At 44.8% G+C, this 20796-nt stretch overlaps 1 protein-coding gene across 4 annotated transcripts in view; it reads left to right on the top strand.

Annotated features, from left to right (window-relative positions):
- Positions 1-20796, top strand: part of DNM1L (dynamin 1 like) — a 61219-nt gene that overhangs the window by 2291 nt on the left and 38132 nt on the right. For 2 of the 4 annotated variants that reach the window (XM_056517525.1, XM_056517527.1), the window contains exons 2-7: positions 7621-7768; positions 11703-11741; positions 16341-16387; positions 16531-16602; positions 20083-20169; positions 20263-20425. In XM_056517525.1, the coding sequence (XP_056373500.1) occupies positions 7621-7768; positions 11703-11741; positions 16341-16387; positions 16531-16602; positions 20083-20169; positions 20263-20425 (556 nt within the window). The remainder of the gene's footprint in view (positions 1-7620; positions 7769-11702; positions 11742-16340; positions 16388-16530; positions 16603-20082; positions 20170-20262; positions 20426-20796) is intronic. The other 2 variants (XM_056517526.1, XM_056517528.1) reach the window with 1 other exon arrangement.

Here is a 20796-nt window from a genome sequence, read left to right as displayed (position 1 = left end):
GCGCTTTAAATCAATGCACTGCGGTGGCTTTTGCGGTGCCATAGGCTGCCACCACCACCACCCACTTCTCTCCCCCCTACCTGTCAGGGTGGTCCGGACCATCCTCCCTTCCTGTAGTGTCCGGCGGCATTCCGGGTGGAGGGTGCACCGTTCCGGGCTGTCCTTCTTCTCAGGGGGTCATCTTCTCCACTCCGGGCAGGCTCCGGCCTAGTACACTGCATAGGCGCCGCTGCGCAGTGACGCCCGTGCGCAGCGACGCACCTGACGTCACGGCGTAGCGGCGTCTATGCAGCGTACTAGGCCGGAGCCTGCCCGGAGTGGAGAAGAGGACCCCCGGTGAAGGACAGCCCGGACCGGTTCACCCTCCACCCGGAATGCCGATGGACACTACAGGATGGATGGCCCGGACCACCCCATTACGGGTAAGTTTAATTTTTTTTTTTTATTGACTCGGAGGGTGGGGGAGGGGCCCGACCGATATAGCGGTATGTGCAAAAATCCATACCGGTATACCGCCCAGCACTACGGGGGGCGGTCGCGGTGCAGGGCGGCGAATCGGGGGGGCAGTGCGGTGCGGGGGGCGGGGCATTATCGGCTTATCGGCAAGGTAATTGCCGATACCGATAATGCCCAAAATCGTGATAATCGGCCGATAATATCGTCCATACCGATAATCGGTCGATCCCTAGTTGGGGTTGATCTCTGGTAGGGTTGGGCGGTATATATACCGGTTCATACCGAATACCGACATTTTTGTGCTGCACGATATGAATTTTAACTCATACAGCAATACCGGTTTGGCCCCTTGGGAATGAATGAATGAATTAGCCCAGTGCTGCGCTGTCCCCACATCGGGGAACTAATCATATGTTGCCCGCGAGCGCTGTTCTGCCCCCAATTAATTATCAGCCCAGCGCTGTCCCCATCCCTATCCTCCAGTTTGTTGCTGCCACCGGCGCTGACACTCTATACCAGTGGTCTTCAACCTGCGGACCGCCAGATATTGCAAAACTACAACTCTCAGCATGCCCGGACAGCCGTTGGCTGTCCAGGCATGCTGGGAGTTGTAGTTTTGCAACAGCTGGAGGCACCCCTGGTTGGAAAAACACTGACCTACACTATATACTACTGTATAGTCCAACATGCTGGGAGTTGTAGTTTTCATTTGGGGCAGCTGCTGAGCCACAGTCTGTATCAGGACATGCTGGGAGTTGTAGTCAGTAACTAACTGCAACTCCCGAATTTAATAAAAAAATAAAAAGTGATCCAAAAGTCACATGGAAACAAAAATTGAACCGTTAAACTACAGAACGGGACACAAAAAATGAGCTCGTATAAGAAGAAATTAGAAAGTTTATAGGGGTCAAAATTTCCCCCGCATATGTGCATCCTGTGATGTCACGCATATATAATTAATTATGCAAATTAGCATGGCCAGTATGTATTTATTTATTCATTAATTTTTTTGCAAGAAAGGTGGCAACCCTACTGGGGGCAGCATTTTAGATCACCATGATGGTTTCAGGTCTGTTCTGTTAAACCTGCGGTCGGGCACGGACTGAAGTATAAACATGCTTGAAAGAGGCCTTACCCGGAGCCCTTCTAGGTCAGAATATGTGGTTAAAGGGGTTATCCAGATAAAAACTTTTTTTTATAGATCAACTGGCTCCAGAAAGATTTGTAAATTACTTCTATTTAAAAAAAAACTTAATCCTTTCAGTACTTATGAGCTGCTGAAGTTGAGTTGTTCTTTTCTGTCTAAGTGCTCTCTGATGACACGTGTCTCGGGAACCGTCCAGAGTAGAAGCAAATCCCCATAGCAAACCTCTTCTACTCTGTGCAGTTCCCGAGACAAACAGATGTCAGCAGAGAGCACTGTTGCCAGACAGAAAAGAACAACTCAACTTCAGCAGCTGATAATTATTGGAAGGATTAAAGGGGTACTCCCGTGGAAAACTTTTTATTTTATTTTTTTATCAACTAGTGCTAGAAAGTTAAATAGATTTGTAAATGACTACTCTTAAAAAAAAAAATCTTTACCCTTCCAGTACTTTTCAGCAGCTGTATGCCACAGAGGAAATTCTTTTATTTTTGAATTTCTTTTTTGTCTTGTCCACAGTGCTCTCTGCTGACACCTCTGTCCGTTTCAGGAACTGCCAGGTTTGCTATGGGGATTTGCTCCTGCTTTGGACAGTTCCCGACATGGACAGTGGTGTCAGCAGAGAGCACTGTGGACAAAAAATAAATTAAAAAAGAAAATAATTTCCTCTGTAGCATACAGCTGCTAAAAAGTACTGGAAGGGTAAAGATTTTTTTTAATAGAAGTAATTTACAAATCTGTTTAACTTTCTGGCACCAGTAAAAAAAAAAAAAAAAAAAAAAAAAGAATTTCCACGGGAGTACCCCTTTTAATCCTTCCAATAATTATCAGCTGCTGAAGTTGAGTTGTTGTTTTCTTTCTGGCAACAGTGCTCTCTGCTGACATCTCTGCTTGTCTCGGGAACTGCACAGAGTAGAAGAGGTTTGCTATGGAGATTCGCTTCTACTCTGGACAGTTCCCGAGACAGGTGTCATCAGAGAGCACTTAGACAGAAAAGAACAACTCAACTTCAGCAGCTCATAAGTACTGGAAGGATTAAGATTTTTTTAATAGAAGTAATTTACAAATCTGTTTAACTTTCTGGAGCCAGTTGAGATAGAGATATATTTATTATAATAATATATAGAGAGATGTGTGTGTGTGTGTGTATATGTATATATATATATATATATATATATATATATATATATATATATATATATATATATATATATATATATATATATATTTATAATTATAATTTTTTTTTTCCTGGAATACCCCTTTAAGACTGCAGGACCAGGAGATGGACACTTTAGACCAGTGTTTCCCAACCAGGGTGCCTCCAGCTGTGGCCAAACTACAACTCCCAGGGAGTTGTAGTTTGGCCACAGCTGGAGGCACCCTGGTTGGGAAACACTGCTTTAGACCAAATGCATATAATGCCTGTTCTGACTAATTGTGGGGAGGGGGCGCTAAGGATGAGGCGTCTTGTGTGTTGGTGCTCCAGGGCCTGCGGGAGGAGGATTCCCGTGAGATCCCAATCTCCTGACCCTCACAAGGTTACTGCTCGCCCCCCACCGTGTCACTAATAGAGGGGACTGAATATTAATAGATCAGTAATGGAGTCTGTCTCGTCCGTCTACCATGGATATTACTATCGCTGATCCACCCAACAGTCACAGATCACCCCTCTCTTTAAAGCGGAACACCGATCAGGCTCCAGCGGCAGGACATCTGTCTAAACATTCTGACACCTTCTTAGGCCGGGTTCACACCACGTTTTTGCAATACAGTTTCCGTATCAGGTTTTTGATCAAAAACTGATTCCTCAAAACCTGACTAAACTGTATCAAAACGTGTGTACACATTTTAAAGGGGGTACTCCGATGGGAAAAATGTTTTTTTAAATCTACTGGTGCCAGAAAGATAAACAGATTTGTAAATCAATTTGATTAAAAAATCTTTACCCTTCCTGTACTTTTTAGCAGCTGTATGCTACAGAGGAAATTCTTTTCTTTTTGAATTTCTTTTTTGTCTTGTCCACAGTGCTCTCTGCTGACACCTGATGCCCGTATCAGGAACTGTCCGAGGAGGAGGAAATCCCCATTGCAAACCTATGCTGCTCTGGACAGTTCCTGACACGGGCATCAGGTGTCAGCAGAGAGCACTGTGGTCAAACAGAAAAGAAATAAAAAAATAAAAAATAAAGTACTGGAAGGGTAAAGATTTTTAAATAGAAGTAATTTCCAATTTGGTTTAACTTTCTGGCACCAGTTGATTTAAAAAAAAAAAAATAAAAATGTTTTCCACCGGAGTACCCCTTTTAACCCGTACACGGTTTGAAAAATGTCCCATTGCATCCGTTTTTTTAAAGGAAAAAAAAAAGCGTATACGTTTTTAACTTTTCACTGCATGATGAATAAAATTCCAAGATATGAAACTGTGCAAAGTCAAAAACTGGATGGTGCAAACCGGATGGAACCGTACGCACATACAGGTCTGTAGGGTTCCATATTGACTCCCATGTTAAAAAAGAATTCCAAAAAAAGTATATGTTTCAATAAGTTTTTTTTCACCCGGACCAAAAACCGTTCAGGGAAAAAACTGACAAAACCGTACAAGACGCAAAACGGACACAACCGGATGCATCGTTTGACATATGGTTTACAATGGAGAGTCAATACATACGGTTTACAATAGAGAGTCAATACATACGGTTTACAATGGAGAGTCAATACATACGGTTTACAATGGAGAGTCAATACATACGGTTTACAATGGAGAGTCAATACATACGGTTTACAATGGAGAGTCAATACATACGGTTTACAATGGAGAGTCAATACATACGGTTTACAATGGAGAGTCAATACATACGGTTTACAATGGAGAGTCAATACATACGGTTTACAATGGAGAGTCAATACATACGGTTTACAATGGAGAGTCAATACATACGGTTTACAATGGAGAGTCAATACATACGGTTTACAATGGAGAGTCAATACATACGGTTTACAATGGAGAGTCAATACATACGGTTTACAATGGAGAGTCAATACATACGGTTTACAATGGAGAGTCAATACATACGGTTTACAATGGAGAGTCAATACATACGGTTTACAATGGAGAGTCAATACATACGGTTTACAATGGAGAGTCAATACATACGGTTTACAATGGAGAGTCAATACATACGGTTTACAATGGAGAGTCATTGCATACGGTTTACAATGGAGAGTCATTGCATACGGTTTACAATGGAGAGTCAATGCATACGGTTTACAATGGAGAGTCAATGCATACGGTTTACAATGGAGAGTCAATGCATACGGTTTACAATGGAGAGTCAATGCATACGGTTTACAATGGAGAGTCAATGCATACGGTTTACAATGGAGAGTCAATGCATACGGTTTACAATGGAGAGTCAATGCATACGGTTTACAATGGAGAGTCAATGCATACGGTTTACAATGGAGAGTCAATGCATACGGTTTACAATGGAGAGTCAATGCATACGGTTTACAATGGAGAGTCAATGCATACGGTTTACAATGGAGAGTCAATGCATACGGTTTACAATGGAGAGTCAATGCATACGGTTTACAATGGAGAGTCAATGCATACGGTTTACAATGGAGAGTCAATGCATACGGTTTACAATGGAGAGTCAATGCATACGGTTTACAATGGAGAGTCAATACATACGGTTTACAATGGAGAGTCAATACATACGGTTTACAATACGGTTCCGTGCGGTTTTCGCATTGAAAACGTATATGGGAACTGTATTGTAAAAACGTGGTGTGAACGCCGCCTTAAACTGAGACTTGGATCCTGATCGCTGTAGTCTAAGACTAAGGAGGTTCCCGGGAGATTTAAACAGATATCCTGCCGCTGGAGCGAGATCGGAGTCACGCTTTAAAGGGGTACTCCGGCGCTAAGACATCTTATCCCCTATCCAAAGGATATTGGATAAGATGCCTGACCGCGGGGGTCCCCGTTATCTTCCACGCCGCACCCCGTTAGCATCAGTCCCCGGAGCGTGCTCGCTACGGGTCTGATTACTAGCGATCACAGGGACGGAGCATAGTGACGTCACGGCTCCGCCCCCGTGTGACATCACGCTTCACCCCCTCAATGCAAGCCTATGGAGGGGGTGTGACAGCTGTTCCTCATGCCTCCCCTTCCCCAGCACTGTATGGTATGACCTGTTCCTCATGCCTCCCCCTCCCCAGCACTGTGTGGTATGACCTGTTCCTCATGCCTCCCCCCTCCCCAGCACTGTGTGGTATGACCTGTTCCTCATGCCTCCCCCTCCCCAGCACTGTGTGGTATGACCTGTTCCTCATGCCTCCCCCCTCCCCAGCACTGTGTGGTATGACCTGTTCCTCATGCCTCCCCCTCCCCAGCACTGTGTGGTATGACCTGTTCCTCATGCCTCCCCCTCCCCAACACTGTGTGGTATGACCTGTTCCTCATGCCTCCCCCTCCCCAGCACTGTGTGGTATGACCTGTTCCTCATGCCTCCCCCTCCCCAGCACTGTGTGGTATGACCTGTTCCTCATGCTTCCCCCTCCCCAGCACTGTGTGGTATGACCTGTTCCCCACGCCTCCCCTCCCCAGCACTGTGTGGTATGACCTGTTCCTTATGCCTCCCCCTCCCCAGCACTTTGTGGTATGCTCTGCTCCTTATGCCTCCCCCTCCCCAGCACTGTGTGGTATGACCTGTTCCTTATGCCTCCCCCTCCTCAGCACTGTGTGGTATGATCTGCTCCTTATGCCTCCCCCTCCCCAGCACTGTGTGGTATGATCTGCTCCTTATGCCTCCCCCTCCCCAGCACTGTGTGGTATGACCTGTTCCTTATGCCTCCCCCTCCCCAGCACTGTGTGGTATGACCTGCTCCCCATATCACCCCCTCCCCAGCACTGTGTGGTATGAGCTGCACCCCATATCACCCCCTCCCCAAGATCATGTGGTATGAGCTGTGCCCATTGTCGCCCCCTCCCCAGTATTTTTCCGTTGTGTGCCGTCACTCACCTGCCTGTCATTGTTCTTCCCTCCAGGTCCTTCCTCGCTCGGTCCCATGTATTGTCAGACGACCATAGAGCCTGTGGCCGTATACAGGACGCGCAGTCACTTCGCTCTTATACTTTGTCATTTCACTCAATATCTTTCTATAAAAAGCTTAAATCTTCATAACACGTCTATCTGTCTCCGTTTTTACCACGAGACAAATACACTGTGTGAACGCAGCCTTATTCCTCCTGCAAGCGCGCAACGGGAAATCCGCATCCGCAGTGAAGTAAATCCTGCGCCACATCTCACAGTATGAACTCTGCCATTGATTCCCATTAAAAGAAACAGGACGCTGACTCTAAGGGGCTCACACACTCCTTCCCGAAAATGATATCTGAATAAAGCCTAATGGATTTCACTGCTGAGGGTTTGTTACAGTTGTTCCCCTGCAAGCTAAGTTCATTAACAGCCGCACAATTTTTTTGTTACAATGTATCAGTGTAGGCAAAATGTATCCGTTTTTGGAGTCCCAGGGTGTTTCGCTCTAGACTGGATGTACGTTGTAGCAAACCCTCAGCTGTGAGAAGAACTTATACATATTATCCCCTATGTCACGCTACGCCCCCTCCCTTAGACATGAATGGAGGGGGTGTGGCGTGACATCACGAGGGCGTGGCCGTGACGTTACGACTTGTTCAGAGGCAGTGCCTGGCCGAGATCGTGGGGTCCCATTGGCGGTGCTATGTAGACATATACCTGTGATGATCACCTATTCTCTGCTGTTCCTCTAGAGCAGTGGTCTCCAACCTGCGGTCCTCCAGATGTTGCAAAACTACAACTCCCAGCATGCCCGGACAGCCAACGGCTGTCCGGGCATGCTGGGAGTTGTAGTCTTGCAACATCTTGAGGTCCGCAGGTTGGAGACCACTGCTCTAGAGTCTTCCATACTTTTATGGGATCCTGTATCCTGCCTTATTGTACTAAGTGATGTATTTTTTTTCCCTCTCTACAGAGCAGTGGAAAAAGCTCGGTCCTAGAAAGCTTAGTTGGCCGGGATCTGCTCCCCCGAGGCACGGGGATAGTGACGAGAAGACCCCTGATCCTACAGCTGGTTCACGTATCCTCCGATGATCGGCGCAAAACCTCCGGAGAGGAGAACGGTAATGAATGTTTGTTACATAATTTATATGGGATATGACCTCTCACATGGCTCTGTGTATAGAAGGGGATGATGAGAGTTGTAGCATCCGGCCATGAAATCTCAGGGACACGTAGGCTGCTCTGCAGATATGGATATTCCTTGGGAACTGAAGGCCAAGATTGCCAAAAAGCCTTTAGGGGAAATGGGAATATATTTTTTAAGCGGTTATCCCACGAAAAATATTTTATCCCCTATCCACAGGAAAAGGGATAAGTATCTGATAGCAGTGATTCTAACCAGTGGGACCCCCGACTCTCCGAGAGAGACTGTTTTGCAGATAGCACACGCTCCATTTATTTGTATGGGAGCGCCGAGATGCCGATTGCTGTTCTCTGGTATCTTTGGCGCTCTCATACAAATGAATAGAGTGCGCCTTCTGCAGCATGGTCTCTCTCTGATAGTCGGAGATATAAAAATATGTATAAAATTGTCGGATGTATAAATATAAAAAAAATAAATATATATACATATATATATATATATGATAACACATCCTAGATCTGAATGAATGACCTAATCGTATGAAATACTTTCCTCTTTACATAGTTGAATGTGCTGACAACAAAATAACATAAAATGTATCAATGGAAATCAAATTTATCAACCCACGGAGGTCTGGATATGGAGTCACACTCAAAATCCGTGTGGGAAATCACACTACAGGCTGATCCAACTTTATGTAATGTCCTTAAACCAAGTCACAATGAGGCTCAGTAGTGTGTGTGGCCTCCACGTGCCCGTATGACCTCCATACAATGCCTGGGCATGCTCCTGATGAGGTGTCTCCTGAGGGATGTCCTCCCAGACCTGGACTAAAGCATCTGCCAACTCCTGGACAGTCTGTGGTGGATGGAGCGAGACGTCCCAGATGTGCTCAATTGGATTCAGGTCTGGGGAACGGACGGGCCAGTCCATAGCATCAATGCCTTCCTCTTGCAGGAACTGCTGACACACTCCAGCCACATGAGGTCTAGCATTGTCTTGCACTTGGAGGAACCCAGGGCCATCCGCACCAGTATATGGTCTCACAATGGGTCTGAGGATCTCATCTCAGTACCTAATGGCAGTCAGGCTACCTCTGGCAAGCACATGGAGGGCTGTGTGCGCCCTCCCAAAGAAATGCCACCCCACACAATTACCGACCCACTGCCAAACCGGTCATGCTGGAGGATGTTGCAGGCAGCAGAACGTTCTACACGGCGTCTCCAGTCACGTCTGTCACATGTGCCCAGTGTGAACCTGCTTTTATCTGTGGAGAGCACAGGGCGCCAGTGGCGAATTTGCCAAATGTCCTGCACAGTATTGGGCTGTAAGCACAACCCCCACCTGTGGACGTCTGGCCATGGAGTCTGTTTCTGACCGATTGAGTGGACACATGCCCATTTGTGGCCTGCTGGAGGTCATTTTGCAGGGCCCTGACAGTGATCCTCCTGCTGTTCCTTGCACAAAGGCGGAGGTAACTGTCCTGCTGCTGGGTTGCTGCCCTCCTACGACCTCCTCCACGTCTCCTGATGTACTGGCCTGTCTCCTGGTAGCGCCTCCATGTTTCGGACACTACACTGACAGACACAGCAAACCTTCTTGCCACAGCTCGCATTGATGTGCCATCCTGGATGAGCTGCACTACCTGAGCCACTTGTGTGGGTTGTAGACTCCATCTCATGCTACCACTAGAGTGAAAGCACCGCCAGCATTCAAAGTGACAAAAACATCAGCCAGGAAGTATAGGAACTGAGAAGTGGTCTGTGGTCACCAGCTGCAGAACCACTCCTTTATTGGGGGTGTTTTTCTAACTGCCTATAATTTCCACCTGTTGTCTGTTCCATTTGCACAACAGCATGTGAAATTGATTGTCAATCAGTGTTGTTCCTGAGTGGACAGTGTGATTTCACAGAAGTGTCATTGACTTGGAGTTACATTGTGTTGTTTAAGTGTTCCCTTTATTTTTTTGAGAAGTGTGTATAAAAATGTGTGTGTGTGTGTGTGTGTGTGTATATATATCTATATCTATCTATATATATATATATATATCTATATATATATCTATCTATATCTCCATCCCAATGTCAGGGTTTTTACATTCTTTTGTTTCATTATAAATGGATGAGAGAGTGATTAATGCCGTCAGCCCAGGGGTAAAGCTGCAGGAAGGTTCTTCTTTTTCCAGTAAAAGCTTTTTTGTGGTCAGCTCGGAAAATCATCATCATCATCCAATGACGGTCAGCTGCTAATTCAGTATCATGTGCGGAGCGCCGCTGCGTGAGGACACCGATGATGTCTAATAGAGGAGAGAAGAGGCACCGCAGACGTGGGGGGCGACAGGATCAGACAAGAGAAAAACTTATCACCGGAGAACCATCACTGACAACATAGCACATCCCAGTGCATTATGGGAATAGTCACCTTCTAGATCTGTCAAAATGCCGAAATGTATTAATGCTTTTATAAATCCGATGTGATGTTTATGTGGCTGCGACCAATTACTTCAAATCACAGTAACGTTTCTTTATTCCGGCATAAGAGCCCAAAACTTCAGGAGAAAGGGGGTAGATTTATGAAGGATAAAATAATAATAATAATTATTATTATTGTCAATTCCATTTCCAAAAGCCGGATATTAAGTCATTAATATAAAGTGATTGGTTGTTATGGGCAATGGCAGTTTTCCTTTTAGAAAGGCCTGTGTAAAATGACTGTTGGAATCTGGTTGCTATGGGCAACTGCTCCTCTGCCCAAGGCTTTATGAATCTACAATGTATCAACTGTCGTTGTTGCCCATAGCAACCAATCAATTTAATTTCCAAGAGCAGGATCTGAAATGAAAGCTGAGCCGAGATTGGTTGCTATGGGCAACGACAGTTTTTTCCTTTTAGAAAGGCCAGTAAAAAAAAAATAGTTGGCATCTGGTTGCTATAGGCAACTGCTTCTTTGCACAAGTTTTGATAAATCTACAATATTAACGGTCATTGTTGCCCATAGCAACCAAGCTTTCTGGCAAAGTGACAGCTGAGCAGTGGCTGGTCCCCATTTAACAATTGTCTTTGTTGCCCATAACAACCAACCGGAGCTTCGCATTCTGCTTTAGGAAAAGGAAAGCTTCGCTATGATTGGTCACTATGGGCAACAATTAAAGGGGTACTCCACTGGAAATTATTATTATTATTTTTTTTTTTTTAAATCAATAGGTGCCAGAAAGTTAAACAGATTTGTAAATTACTTCTATTAAAAAAAAAAATCTTAATCCTTCCTGTACTTATCAGTTGCTGTATGATCCACAGGAAGCTCTTTTCTTTTTGAATTTCCATTCTGTCTGACCACAGTGCTCTCTGCTGACACCTCTGTCCATTTTAGGAACTGTCCAGAGCAGGAGAGGTTTGCTATGGGGAGCAAATCCCCATAGCAAACATCTCCTGCTCTGGACAGTTCCTGACATGGACAGAGGTGTCAGCAGAGAGCACTGTGGTCAGACAGAAAGGAAATTCAAAAAGAAAAGAACTTCCTGTGGAGCATTCAGCAGCTGATAAGTACTGGAAGGGTTAAGATTTTTTAATAGAAGTAATTTACAAATCTGTTTAACTTTCTGGCACCAGTTGATTTAAAAAAAAAAAAAGAAATGTTTTCCAGTTGAGTACCCCTTTGTTTTCTTCCCATGATCCAGCACTTATGGGGGTCCTCTCGATGCCACACGAATAGGACTTTACTGTACAATGAAGTAAATGGGGGCAGTGGATGAAACGGGCGTGCCAGGAAATGTGTGTAACATGTTTGGCGTTCGTATTGGTCATGTGGAAAAGGTGTCCATAATCTGCTAGATGTGAACAGAGTCCTGTGTGGTAGATAACGCTTCTCTCTGCCTCTTGTCTTCTCTTTACACGTCTCCCCATTGATTCCAGACCTGGACGCCTGGAAAAATCCAAGACAGTTATCCAAAGGTTTCCCGTTTCCTCATTCTCCTCCTCCTCCTGCATGAGCTGTAGACCTCTCCACGGCGCCCCCTATAGATCACTGGCTGTATCAGGACCTGCACTGTCCCCTACCCCTCTCCTCCTCATTGCTATGTATATCCTCTGGATAGGGCAATGTTACATCACTTTTATTTGCTTAATGTGTCTTAAAGGGGTACTCCGTTGGAAAACATTTTATTTATTTATTTTTTAAAATCAACTGGTGCCAGAAAGTTAAAGGGGTACTCCGGTGCTTAGACATCTTATCCCCTATCCAAAGGATAGGGGATAAGATGCCTGATCGCGGGAGTCCCGCCGCTGGGGACCCCCGGGATCTTGCACGCGGCACCCCGTTTGTAATCAGTCCTCGGAGCGTGTTCGCTCCGGGTCTGATCACCGGCGACCAGGCCTCCGCCCCCCCCCCCCCCCCCCGTGTGAAATCACGCCCCGCCCCTGAATGCAAGCCTACGGGAGGGGGTGTGACAGCTATCACGCCCCCTCCCATAGGCTTGCATTGAGGGGCGGAGCGTGACGTCACACGGGGGTGGAGGCATGACATCACACGCAGCCGACTCTGTAGTCGCCGGTAATCAGACCCGGAGTGAACACGCTCCGGGGACTGATTACAAACGGGGTGCAGCGTGCAAGATCCCGGGGGTCCCCAGCAGCTGGACTCCCCCCGATCAGGCATCTTCTCCCTTATCCTTTGGATAGGGGATAAGATGTCTAAGCACCGGAGAACCCCTTTAAACAGATTTGTAAATTACTTCTATTAAAAAATCTTTACCCTTCCAGTACTTTTTAGCAGCTGTATGCCACAGAGGAAATTCTTTTCTTTTTGAATTTCTTTCTTGTCTTGTCCACAGTGCTCTCTGCTGACACCTAATGCCTGTATCAGGAGAAAATCCCCATTGCAAACCTCCTATACTGCTCTGGATAGTTCCTGACACGGACAGAGGTGTCAGCAGAGAGCACTGTGGACAAGACAAGAAAGCAATTCAAAAAGAAAATAATTTCCTCTGTAGCATACAGCTGCTAAAGAGTACTGGAAGGGTAAAGATTTTTTTAATAGAAGTCATTTAAAAATATGTTTAACTTTCTGGCACCAGTTGATTTAAGAAAAATGTTTTCAACCGGAGTCCCCCTTTAATGTGTTTGTTAGGGTACGTTCACCCGTTTGTAACTCCGCTACGACTTATGGGTCCGGGAAAGTGGCAGAATTCGCTATCGTGTGAACGTACCCTTGTATTTACTTTTAAAGGGGTACTCCCCTGCTAGACATCTTATCCCCTATTCAAATGATAGAGGATAAGATGTCTGATAGCGGGGGTCCTAATGCTGGGGCCCCCCGCAATCTCCCGCAGCACTGGGCGTTCTAAACAAATGCTGGGTTCCCGCGGCAGTGGTCGTGACGTCACGGCCACACCCGTGTGCTGTCACACCACGCCCCCTCCATTCATGTCTATGGGAGGGGGCGTGTTGGCGTACACGCCCCCTCCCATAGGCATGAATGGAGGGGGCGTGGTATGACGTCACGATCACGGCCTCCGGCTCAGAGCATTCTGAACAAAATGTTCAGAACGCTGTAGCACCGGAGTAACCCTTTAACACTTTACAGCAGTGTTTTCCAAACAGGGTTCCAGCTGTTGTAAAACTACAACTCCCAGCATGCCCGGACAGCAACAGCTGGAGACACAGCTGCAACAGCTGGAGACACACTGGTTTACAGGATATGTCCAATCCTAGGTTCACTGCTCCGTCTCGCATTCTGTTCAGTGCAGAAAAACGGAGCCAGAACTATCCGTCGCATGTTAGACGTCAGCCCATCCCGGCGGATCCCATTCACTTTTTAAAGGGGTCCTCCGGTGGAAAACAGAAAGTTACACAGATTTGTAAATTACTTCTATTAAAAAATCTTAATCCTTTCAGTACTTTGACCTGACCAAAAAAAAAAGATACTGTCCAGCCATGCTGGGAGTTGTAGTTGTGCAACAGTTGGAGGCACACTGTTTGGAGAACACTGCCATAGATTAAAGGGGTACTCCCCTTGAAAACTTTTTTTTATTTTTTTTATTAGCTTGTTCCAGAAAGTTAAACAGATTTGTGAATGACTTCTATTTAAAAATCTTAATACTTCTAGTACTTATCAACTTCTATTTGCTCCACAGGAAGTTATTTTCTTTTTGAATTTCCTTTCTGTGCTGGTTTTTAAATAGAAATAATTTACAAATTTTAAAGTGTTTCTGGCACCAGTTGATTAAAAAAAAAATGTTATCCAGGGGTTTACCCCTTTAACATTGGATCCGTAGGCTAATCTGCATAATCCGCTCGTGTATAAGCGGCCTGCGTGTATTCCGAGCGCTGGGGGTTCTATCAGACATGACCTTTTTGCATGGATGGTTATTGTGTAGTAATAAGTGACCCATGTTCTGCTTTTTTTATTTATCGATTTCACTGTCATTGTTTCTCGGGGCAGAAGTGGCCGCCGGGATCACCAGCGCTGCTTCCTGTTTTCTACTGCACAAATAAAAAGTTAAATTAAAAAAAATACTATGGAAGTCGCACTCCTATATGCATTATGGCAGAGTTTTTTTTTCTAGATATTTTGGGTCCTTTTTACTGTTACAGTATAAGTAAGCGGATCAGAAAGCTGAAATGCGGCATCTAAAAATATATATTTTTTCTTTTACTCATTTTTATATATTTTTTCTAAACTGCAGTGTGTATAATCCCTGCAATGTCCATAGTGAGCGAATCGCCCCAAGTGGTGATTTTGCGACCTCTGACCCCCTGCAACCTGCACCGATGGGTGTCCCCATGCCTGTGTGCATGAAGCAGATCCCCTGTGTTATATAGGATTTAGAAGCGCAGCGTTCCTGGGGCGTATGGCTGTTAATGCCGCTACTCTTAAAGGGGTACTTTGCTGCTCAGCGTTTGGAACAAACTGTGCCGGAAGCTCGTGACGTCATAGACCCGCCCCCACATGACATTGCGCCCCGCCCCCTCAATGCAAATCTATGGGAGGGGGCGTGACGGCTGTCAAGCCCCCTCCCATAGACTTCCATTGAGGGGGGCAGGGCGTGATGTCATGAGTGGGCAGGACTATGGCGTCACGAGCTCCCGGCATTGGCTCCAGCGTTCGGAACAGTTTGTTCCAAACGCTGAGCAGTGGAGTACCCCTTTAAATGAGAATCTGCACTCTGTTTTCATCACATGGGCGTAAAGTCTTCTGAGGACTCTAAGAGTTCTGCAAATAGCGAGCGATCATGTGCTTCATTGCTCCGAGCTTGAGTTACTTTTTCTTAATTCCAAATGACATACAGGCTTCTGAGTGTAAAGATGTAGCAGTGCTGGTTTTGTTATTTGTAGATTTTAAACAGATATAAAAAAAACAAACAAAAAAAATAACCAAATCAGAGGGTGATCGCCATCGATCAGTTGCAAAATGAACCTTTTTATTTTCCCTGCAGTGCCCCCACAGGTCAAATGAGGTATTACACAGATCCTATTGAAATCAATTGGCATTTTGTGCAATAACCATTCTTTTATATAGCGCACACAGTTTCCCCAGCACTGTACTCTAAAATTGGGCCCTGTCCCTATTGGGGCTCTCAGATCTAAATTCACTTATCACTGTTTTTGGAGTGCACCAATAGTGCTAGGTCCTCCAGAGAGAGACTTTCTTCATAGTCAGTCTCCACTCCTGAATAACCCTCTCTAAGCGTAGTTACACACAGCGCATCCGCAGTGTATTTGACGCTGCAGATGCAATGCTGATGGTCACAGAGCTACCCGGCCGCAGCAGGGAGCTCGCTCTGCCATCGGCGCATCCACAACATGAAATATGCTGCGGATGCGCTGTGTGTGACCCTACCCTAATAGGGTATTTAAATAGGTTTTTCTAATTCACACAACCCCTTTTAACATACAGACGGGGATCTTTTAGTGTTTGTTTTCACATTGGCTAATAAATTTTGGGGTTACATCATAGGCTCATTGCAAAGCCGCAGCAGGGTATAAAGTCAGGCAGAAATGAGTTTATTGCGGCACTTTCACTAGTACTAGTGTTACCTAGAAAATGTTGATGGGGCCTGTATGAAGTCTGGGATGTTCCTCGTGGCCTTCTTCAGGCCCCCGCCATCTGTCAGTGACTCATCTCAGTATAGGAGAAATGCCTGAAGGATGGAAATCGTGACTCACACTGTTCTCCCTGGCAGCACAAATAATTCTGCACACAATGTGCCTGGAATATCGTATGTGGAGCCCGGGCCCCTGAATCTTCTCACTGGTTTATTTTAGAAGGGTTTTATATACAGTAAATGAAACCTTTTTTAAGGTGTTTAAGACTCACCCATCCTTGGCACCGTAGGGTAGGCGACCTCTGTTAGATCAGAGGGGGGGGGGGGGGGCCTGACTCCCTGCATTGCGCCCTATCAGCTGATCGAACATTACGCTTTATATCCCCTACGTTGTTTACCCAACACAGCGCCATGTTCTTGGTAGTGGCTGTTTCTGGTATTACAGCTGGTTTTGTATATCATTATAGTCAGGATGTTTTTACACCTCTTGTGCTTTACTTTGTTTCAGGGGTAGAAGCTGAGGAATGGGGCAAATTTCTTCACACAAAGAACAAGGTAGGATCTGCATTTGGCGTAATTTAACCCAAAAAAATGATAAATAATATATATGAATTATGTGTTTGTGGTGGTGGTGGTGTTGTGTTGGTGGTTTTTTCTTTCTCATCTTCTGTTATTTCAAGTCTTTATTTTTCCTTCAGATCTACACAGACTTTGATGAAATTCGTCAAGAAATCGAGAATGAAACGGAAAGGATATCTGGCAATAATAAAGTAAGAGTGACCACGTGGTTGGGACATACAATTGTGCATATTCCAAAGTATTTTCTGGAAGGCCATAGCCTAGGGTTTCTATAGGGGGATGTTTACTCACAGTGAATCCACAGGAAAATCGGCACATGTAACATATGGGATTTCACCCCATTACAGTAAAAGAGGATAACGGGTCAGACTACACAAAGCTTGTTTGTAGTCTGTTACCATGGAGACGCACAGGTTTGCATAGGATCTGTATAAGCAATACAGTAGAAATATTTAATCACAGCTGTGTGCAAAGGGACTTAATTTTTTTCACAGTAGGAGCGGCCGAATAATAAAACATTGTAGACGTGTACTGTACTGTAATTTCCTAATCAAAAGTGGCTGCTAATAAAAGGCATAATGTGGGCACGTCCTGTTCCCGTTCCTCCGGAGACAGCGAGCGCTGCGGCGCTCCTGTTGTGTCTACATTACTGGCTGCCTGCAGTCATTATGGAGGATTATCCCTTGGAGAGGATCCTAATTCATCCTGTAAAATTTTCATGTGTCCTCATTGCGCCTCCATGGTTTCCCGGCATATGGAGCAGTGTCTCTAGCTTCCTGCTCTGCTGCTAATGTAATGTAATTTGGTGCCGCGTCCAAGTCATCTGCTGTTGTTTTCTTCAAGGAAATGGGACTTTTCTTAAAATATATATATATATATATATATTTTTTTTTATCTGTTGTGACTTCTTATAGCAGAATCTTATCTAATAAAAATAAAAAAATATATATATACACACACACTAGCTGAGTACCCACGCTGCCCGTTTTTTCCTACCTTATCCTTGTGGGGGAGGAAAAGCAACAAAGGAGAAAGCTTTTGTCCTCATATCCCTTCCCCATATCTAATCCTCAAATCCCGTCTTCAGGTGGGGCTGCGTTGTGGTATAGATATTGTAAGCCGACAATAAAAGGGGTGTGGCTTAAATGGTGGGCGTGTCTTTGCAAGATGGGGCATGAAATGTGAGGAGGGTGTGGCTTGCCAGCCGGACTGACACATTCACAGGAGATGCGGAGCTTGTGGAGTAAGGCACCAAAAGTCCTATATACACTTGTATGGGACTTGAAACAAAAAAAACATCCTTCACATAGGTAGGTTAGGGTTAATTAAACTATTATATATTTTTATTTGACATATAAGTAACATGTGACCAAGTATTATTGAAATATCTCCAGCCGTTTGGAAGTTATGCTGTAACATACATTTCCCATAGACCATGGGACTTTAAATAAAAAACCCCGCCCCTGGCAAATGGGGGTGAGTAAGGGTTAAATCACCTATCCTATGTTTGTTGTTGACATATAAGTAACATATGGCCAAGTTTCATGTTAATATCTTTAGCCGTTTGGACGTGATGCTGGAACATACACACACGCACACATACATACACACACGCACACATACACACACACACACACACACACATACAGTCATGGCCGTAAACGTTGGCACCCCTGAAGTTTTTCTAGAAAATGAAGTATTTCTCACAGGAAAGGATTGCAGTAACACATGTTTTGCTATACACATGTTTGTTTATTGTGTGTATTGGAACTAAACCAAAAAAGGAGGAAAGAAAGCAAATTGGACATAATGTCACCAAACTCAAAATGGGCTACAAAAAATTATTGGCACCTTTAACTTAATATTTGGTTGCACACCCTTTGGAAAAAATTACTGAAATCAGTCACTTCCTATAACCATCAATAAGCTTCTTACACCTCTCAGCCGGAATGTTGGACCACTCGTCCTTTACAAACCGCTCCAGGTCTCTTATTGGAAGGCGCCTTTTCCCAACAGCAATTTTAAGATCTCTCCACAGGTGATCAATGGGATTTAGATCCGGACTCATTGCTGCCACTTCAGAACTCTCCAGCGCTTTGTTCCCATCCATTTCTGGCGGCTTTTTGACGTATGTTTGGGGTCATTGTCCTGCTGGAAGACCCAAGATCTCAGACGCAAACCCAGCTTTCTGACACTGGGCTGTACAGTGCGACCCAAAATCTGTTAGTAATTCTCAGATTTCATGATGTCTTGTACACATTCAAGGCCCCCAGTGCCAGAGGAAGCAAAACACCCAAAACATCATTGACCTCCACCATATTTCACTGTAGGTTCTGTGTTCTTTTCTTTGTAGGCCTCATTCCGTTTTCGGTAAACAGTAGAATGATGTGTTTTATCAAAAAGCTCTATCTTGGTCTCATCTGTCCACAAGACGTTTTCCGAGAAGGATTTTGGTTACTCAAGTTCATTTTGGCAAAATGAAGTCTTATTTTTTTTATATCCCTGTGTCAGCAGTGGGGTCCTTCCGGGTCTCCTCCATAGTGGGGTCCTCCTGGGTCTCCTCCATAGCGTTTCATTTCATTTAAATGTCGTTGGATAGTTCGCGCTGACACTGATCCTCCCTGAGCCTGCAGGACAGTTTGAATATCTTTGGAACTTGTTTGGGGCTGCCTATCCACCATCCGGACTATCCTGCAATGACACCTTTTCATCAATTTTTTTCTTCTGTCCACACCCAGGGAGATTAGCTACAGTTCCATGAGTTGCAAACTTCTTGATAATGTTTCGCACTGTGGACAAAGGCAAATCTAGATCTCTGGAGATGGACTTGTAACCTTGATATTTTTCTACAATTTTGGTTCTCAAGTCCTCAGACAGTTCTCTTCTCCTCTTTCTGTTGTCCATGCTTAGTGAGGCACACACAGACACACAATGCAAAGGCTAAGTGAACTTCTCTCCTTTTTATCTGCTTTCAGGTGTGATTTATTATATTGCCCACACTTGTTACTTGCCCCAGGTGAGTATAAAGGAGCATCACATGCTTGAAACAATCTTATTTTCCCATAATTTTGAAAGGGTGCCAATAATTTTGTCCAGACCATTTTTGGAGTTTGGTGACATTATGTCCAATTTGGTTTTTTTCCTCCTTTTTTGGTTTAGTTCCAATACACACAAAGGGAATAAACATGTGTATAGAAAAACATGTGTTACTGCAATCCTTTTCTGTGAGAAATACTTAATTTTCTAGAAAAATTTCAGGGGTGCCGACATTTACGGCCATGACTACACACACACACACACATTCATACATACATTCACACATTAACCCTGATTTACTTATACCCGACTCTTTATCTTGGGTTGTGCGACCAAATTTGTGTTGCATAGCCCATGCGACACTTTGTGCGACACAATTTCCCGACACACAATATCATCAGTTTTTTTTTTTTTTTTTTAAACGTCAAAATGGGCGTGGTTAGCTGAAAAAGGGGCGTGTTCCCGACAAAAAAAGAAAATACACTCCGAGTATGATGAAAAACTTGGATAGAGGATAAGATGTCTAGGGGCGGAGTACCCCTTTAAGGCAACAAATGTGATCGGAAGTAGTCTGTAAGTAGATGTTACTCTAGAGAAGAAATTGACCGCCTGACAGTCGTATTTTTGTCTTCCAGGGTATTAGTTCAGAACCCATTCACTTGAGGATTTTCTCCCCCCATGTGGTCAACCTGACACTGGTGGATTTACCGGGGATAACCAAGGTGAGGAGGCCATGTTGTTTCTTCAGATATTGGCCGTCATACAATATATAAACACGTTTTAAGCCTTGTATGTATTTTGCTTTTCTAACGAAGGTACCTGTAGGGGACCAGCCCAAGGACATTGAAGTTCAGATCAGGGAGCTTATTCTGCGGTACATCGGTAACCCCAATTCTATTATCCTGGCTGTCACTGCTGCCAACACGGATATGGCGACATCTGAGGCGCTGAAGATCGCCCGAGAGTGTGATCCAGACGGTGGGTAACCTGACATGTATCTTTTTAAACATTGATATCTTATTTCTATAAGTGTATATTCTGTGTGTATGTATGTGTGTGTCTGTGTATATGTATATATATATATATATATATACATACAGTGACCGCCCCGACATACGATCATTTCAACATAGATGGCCTCTCAGAGTCCATCGCATGTTGAAGGCAGCATCAACATCCGATGCTTTTGTATGTCGGGGCCATCACATGAACGGCTATCCGGCAGCGCAGACTGCTTCAGCTGCCACCGGATAGCCGTTTACGGTGCCCCGTGTGGTCCGCTGACTATCACTTACCTGTCCTCGGGGCTCCGGCGCGCCTCTTCGGGATCCCCTGCATCGTCGGCGCTC

The sequence above is a fragment of the Hyla sarda genome, chromosome 4 (genome assembly GCF_029499605.1).
Source record: "Hyla sarda isolate aHylSar1 chromosome 4, aHylSar1.hap1, whole genome shotgun sequence".
Classification (NCBI taxonomy): domain Eukaryota; kingdom Metazoa; phylum Chordata; class Amphibia; order Anura; family Hylidae; genus Hyla; species Hyla sarda.
This window is presented reverse-complemented; position numbering and strand designations above follow the sequence as displayed.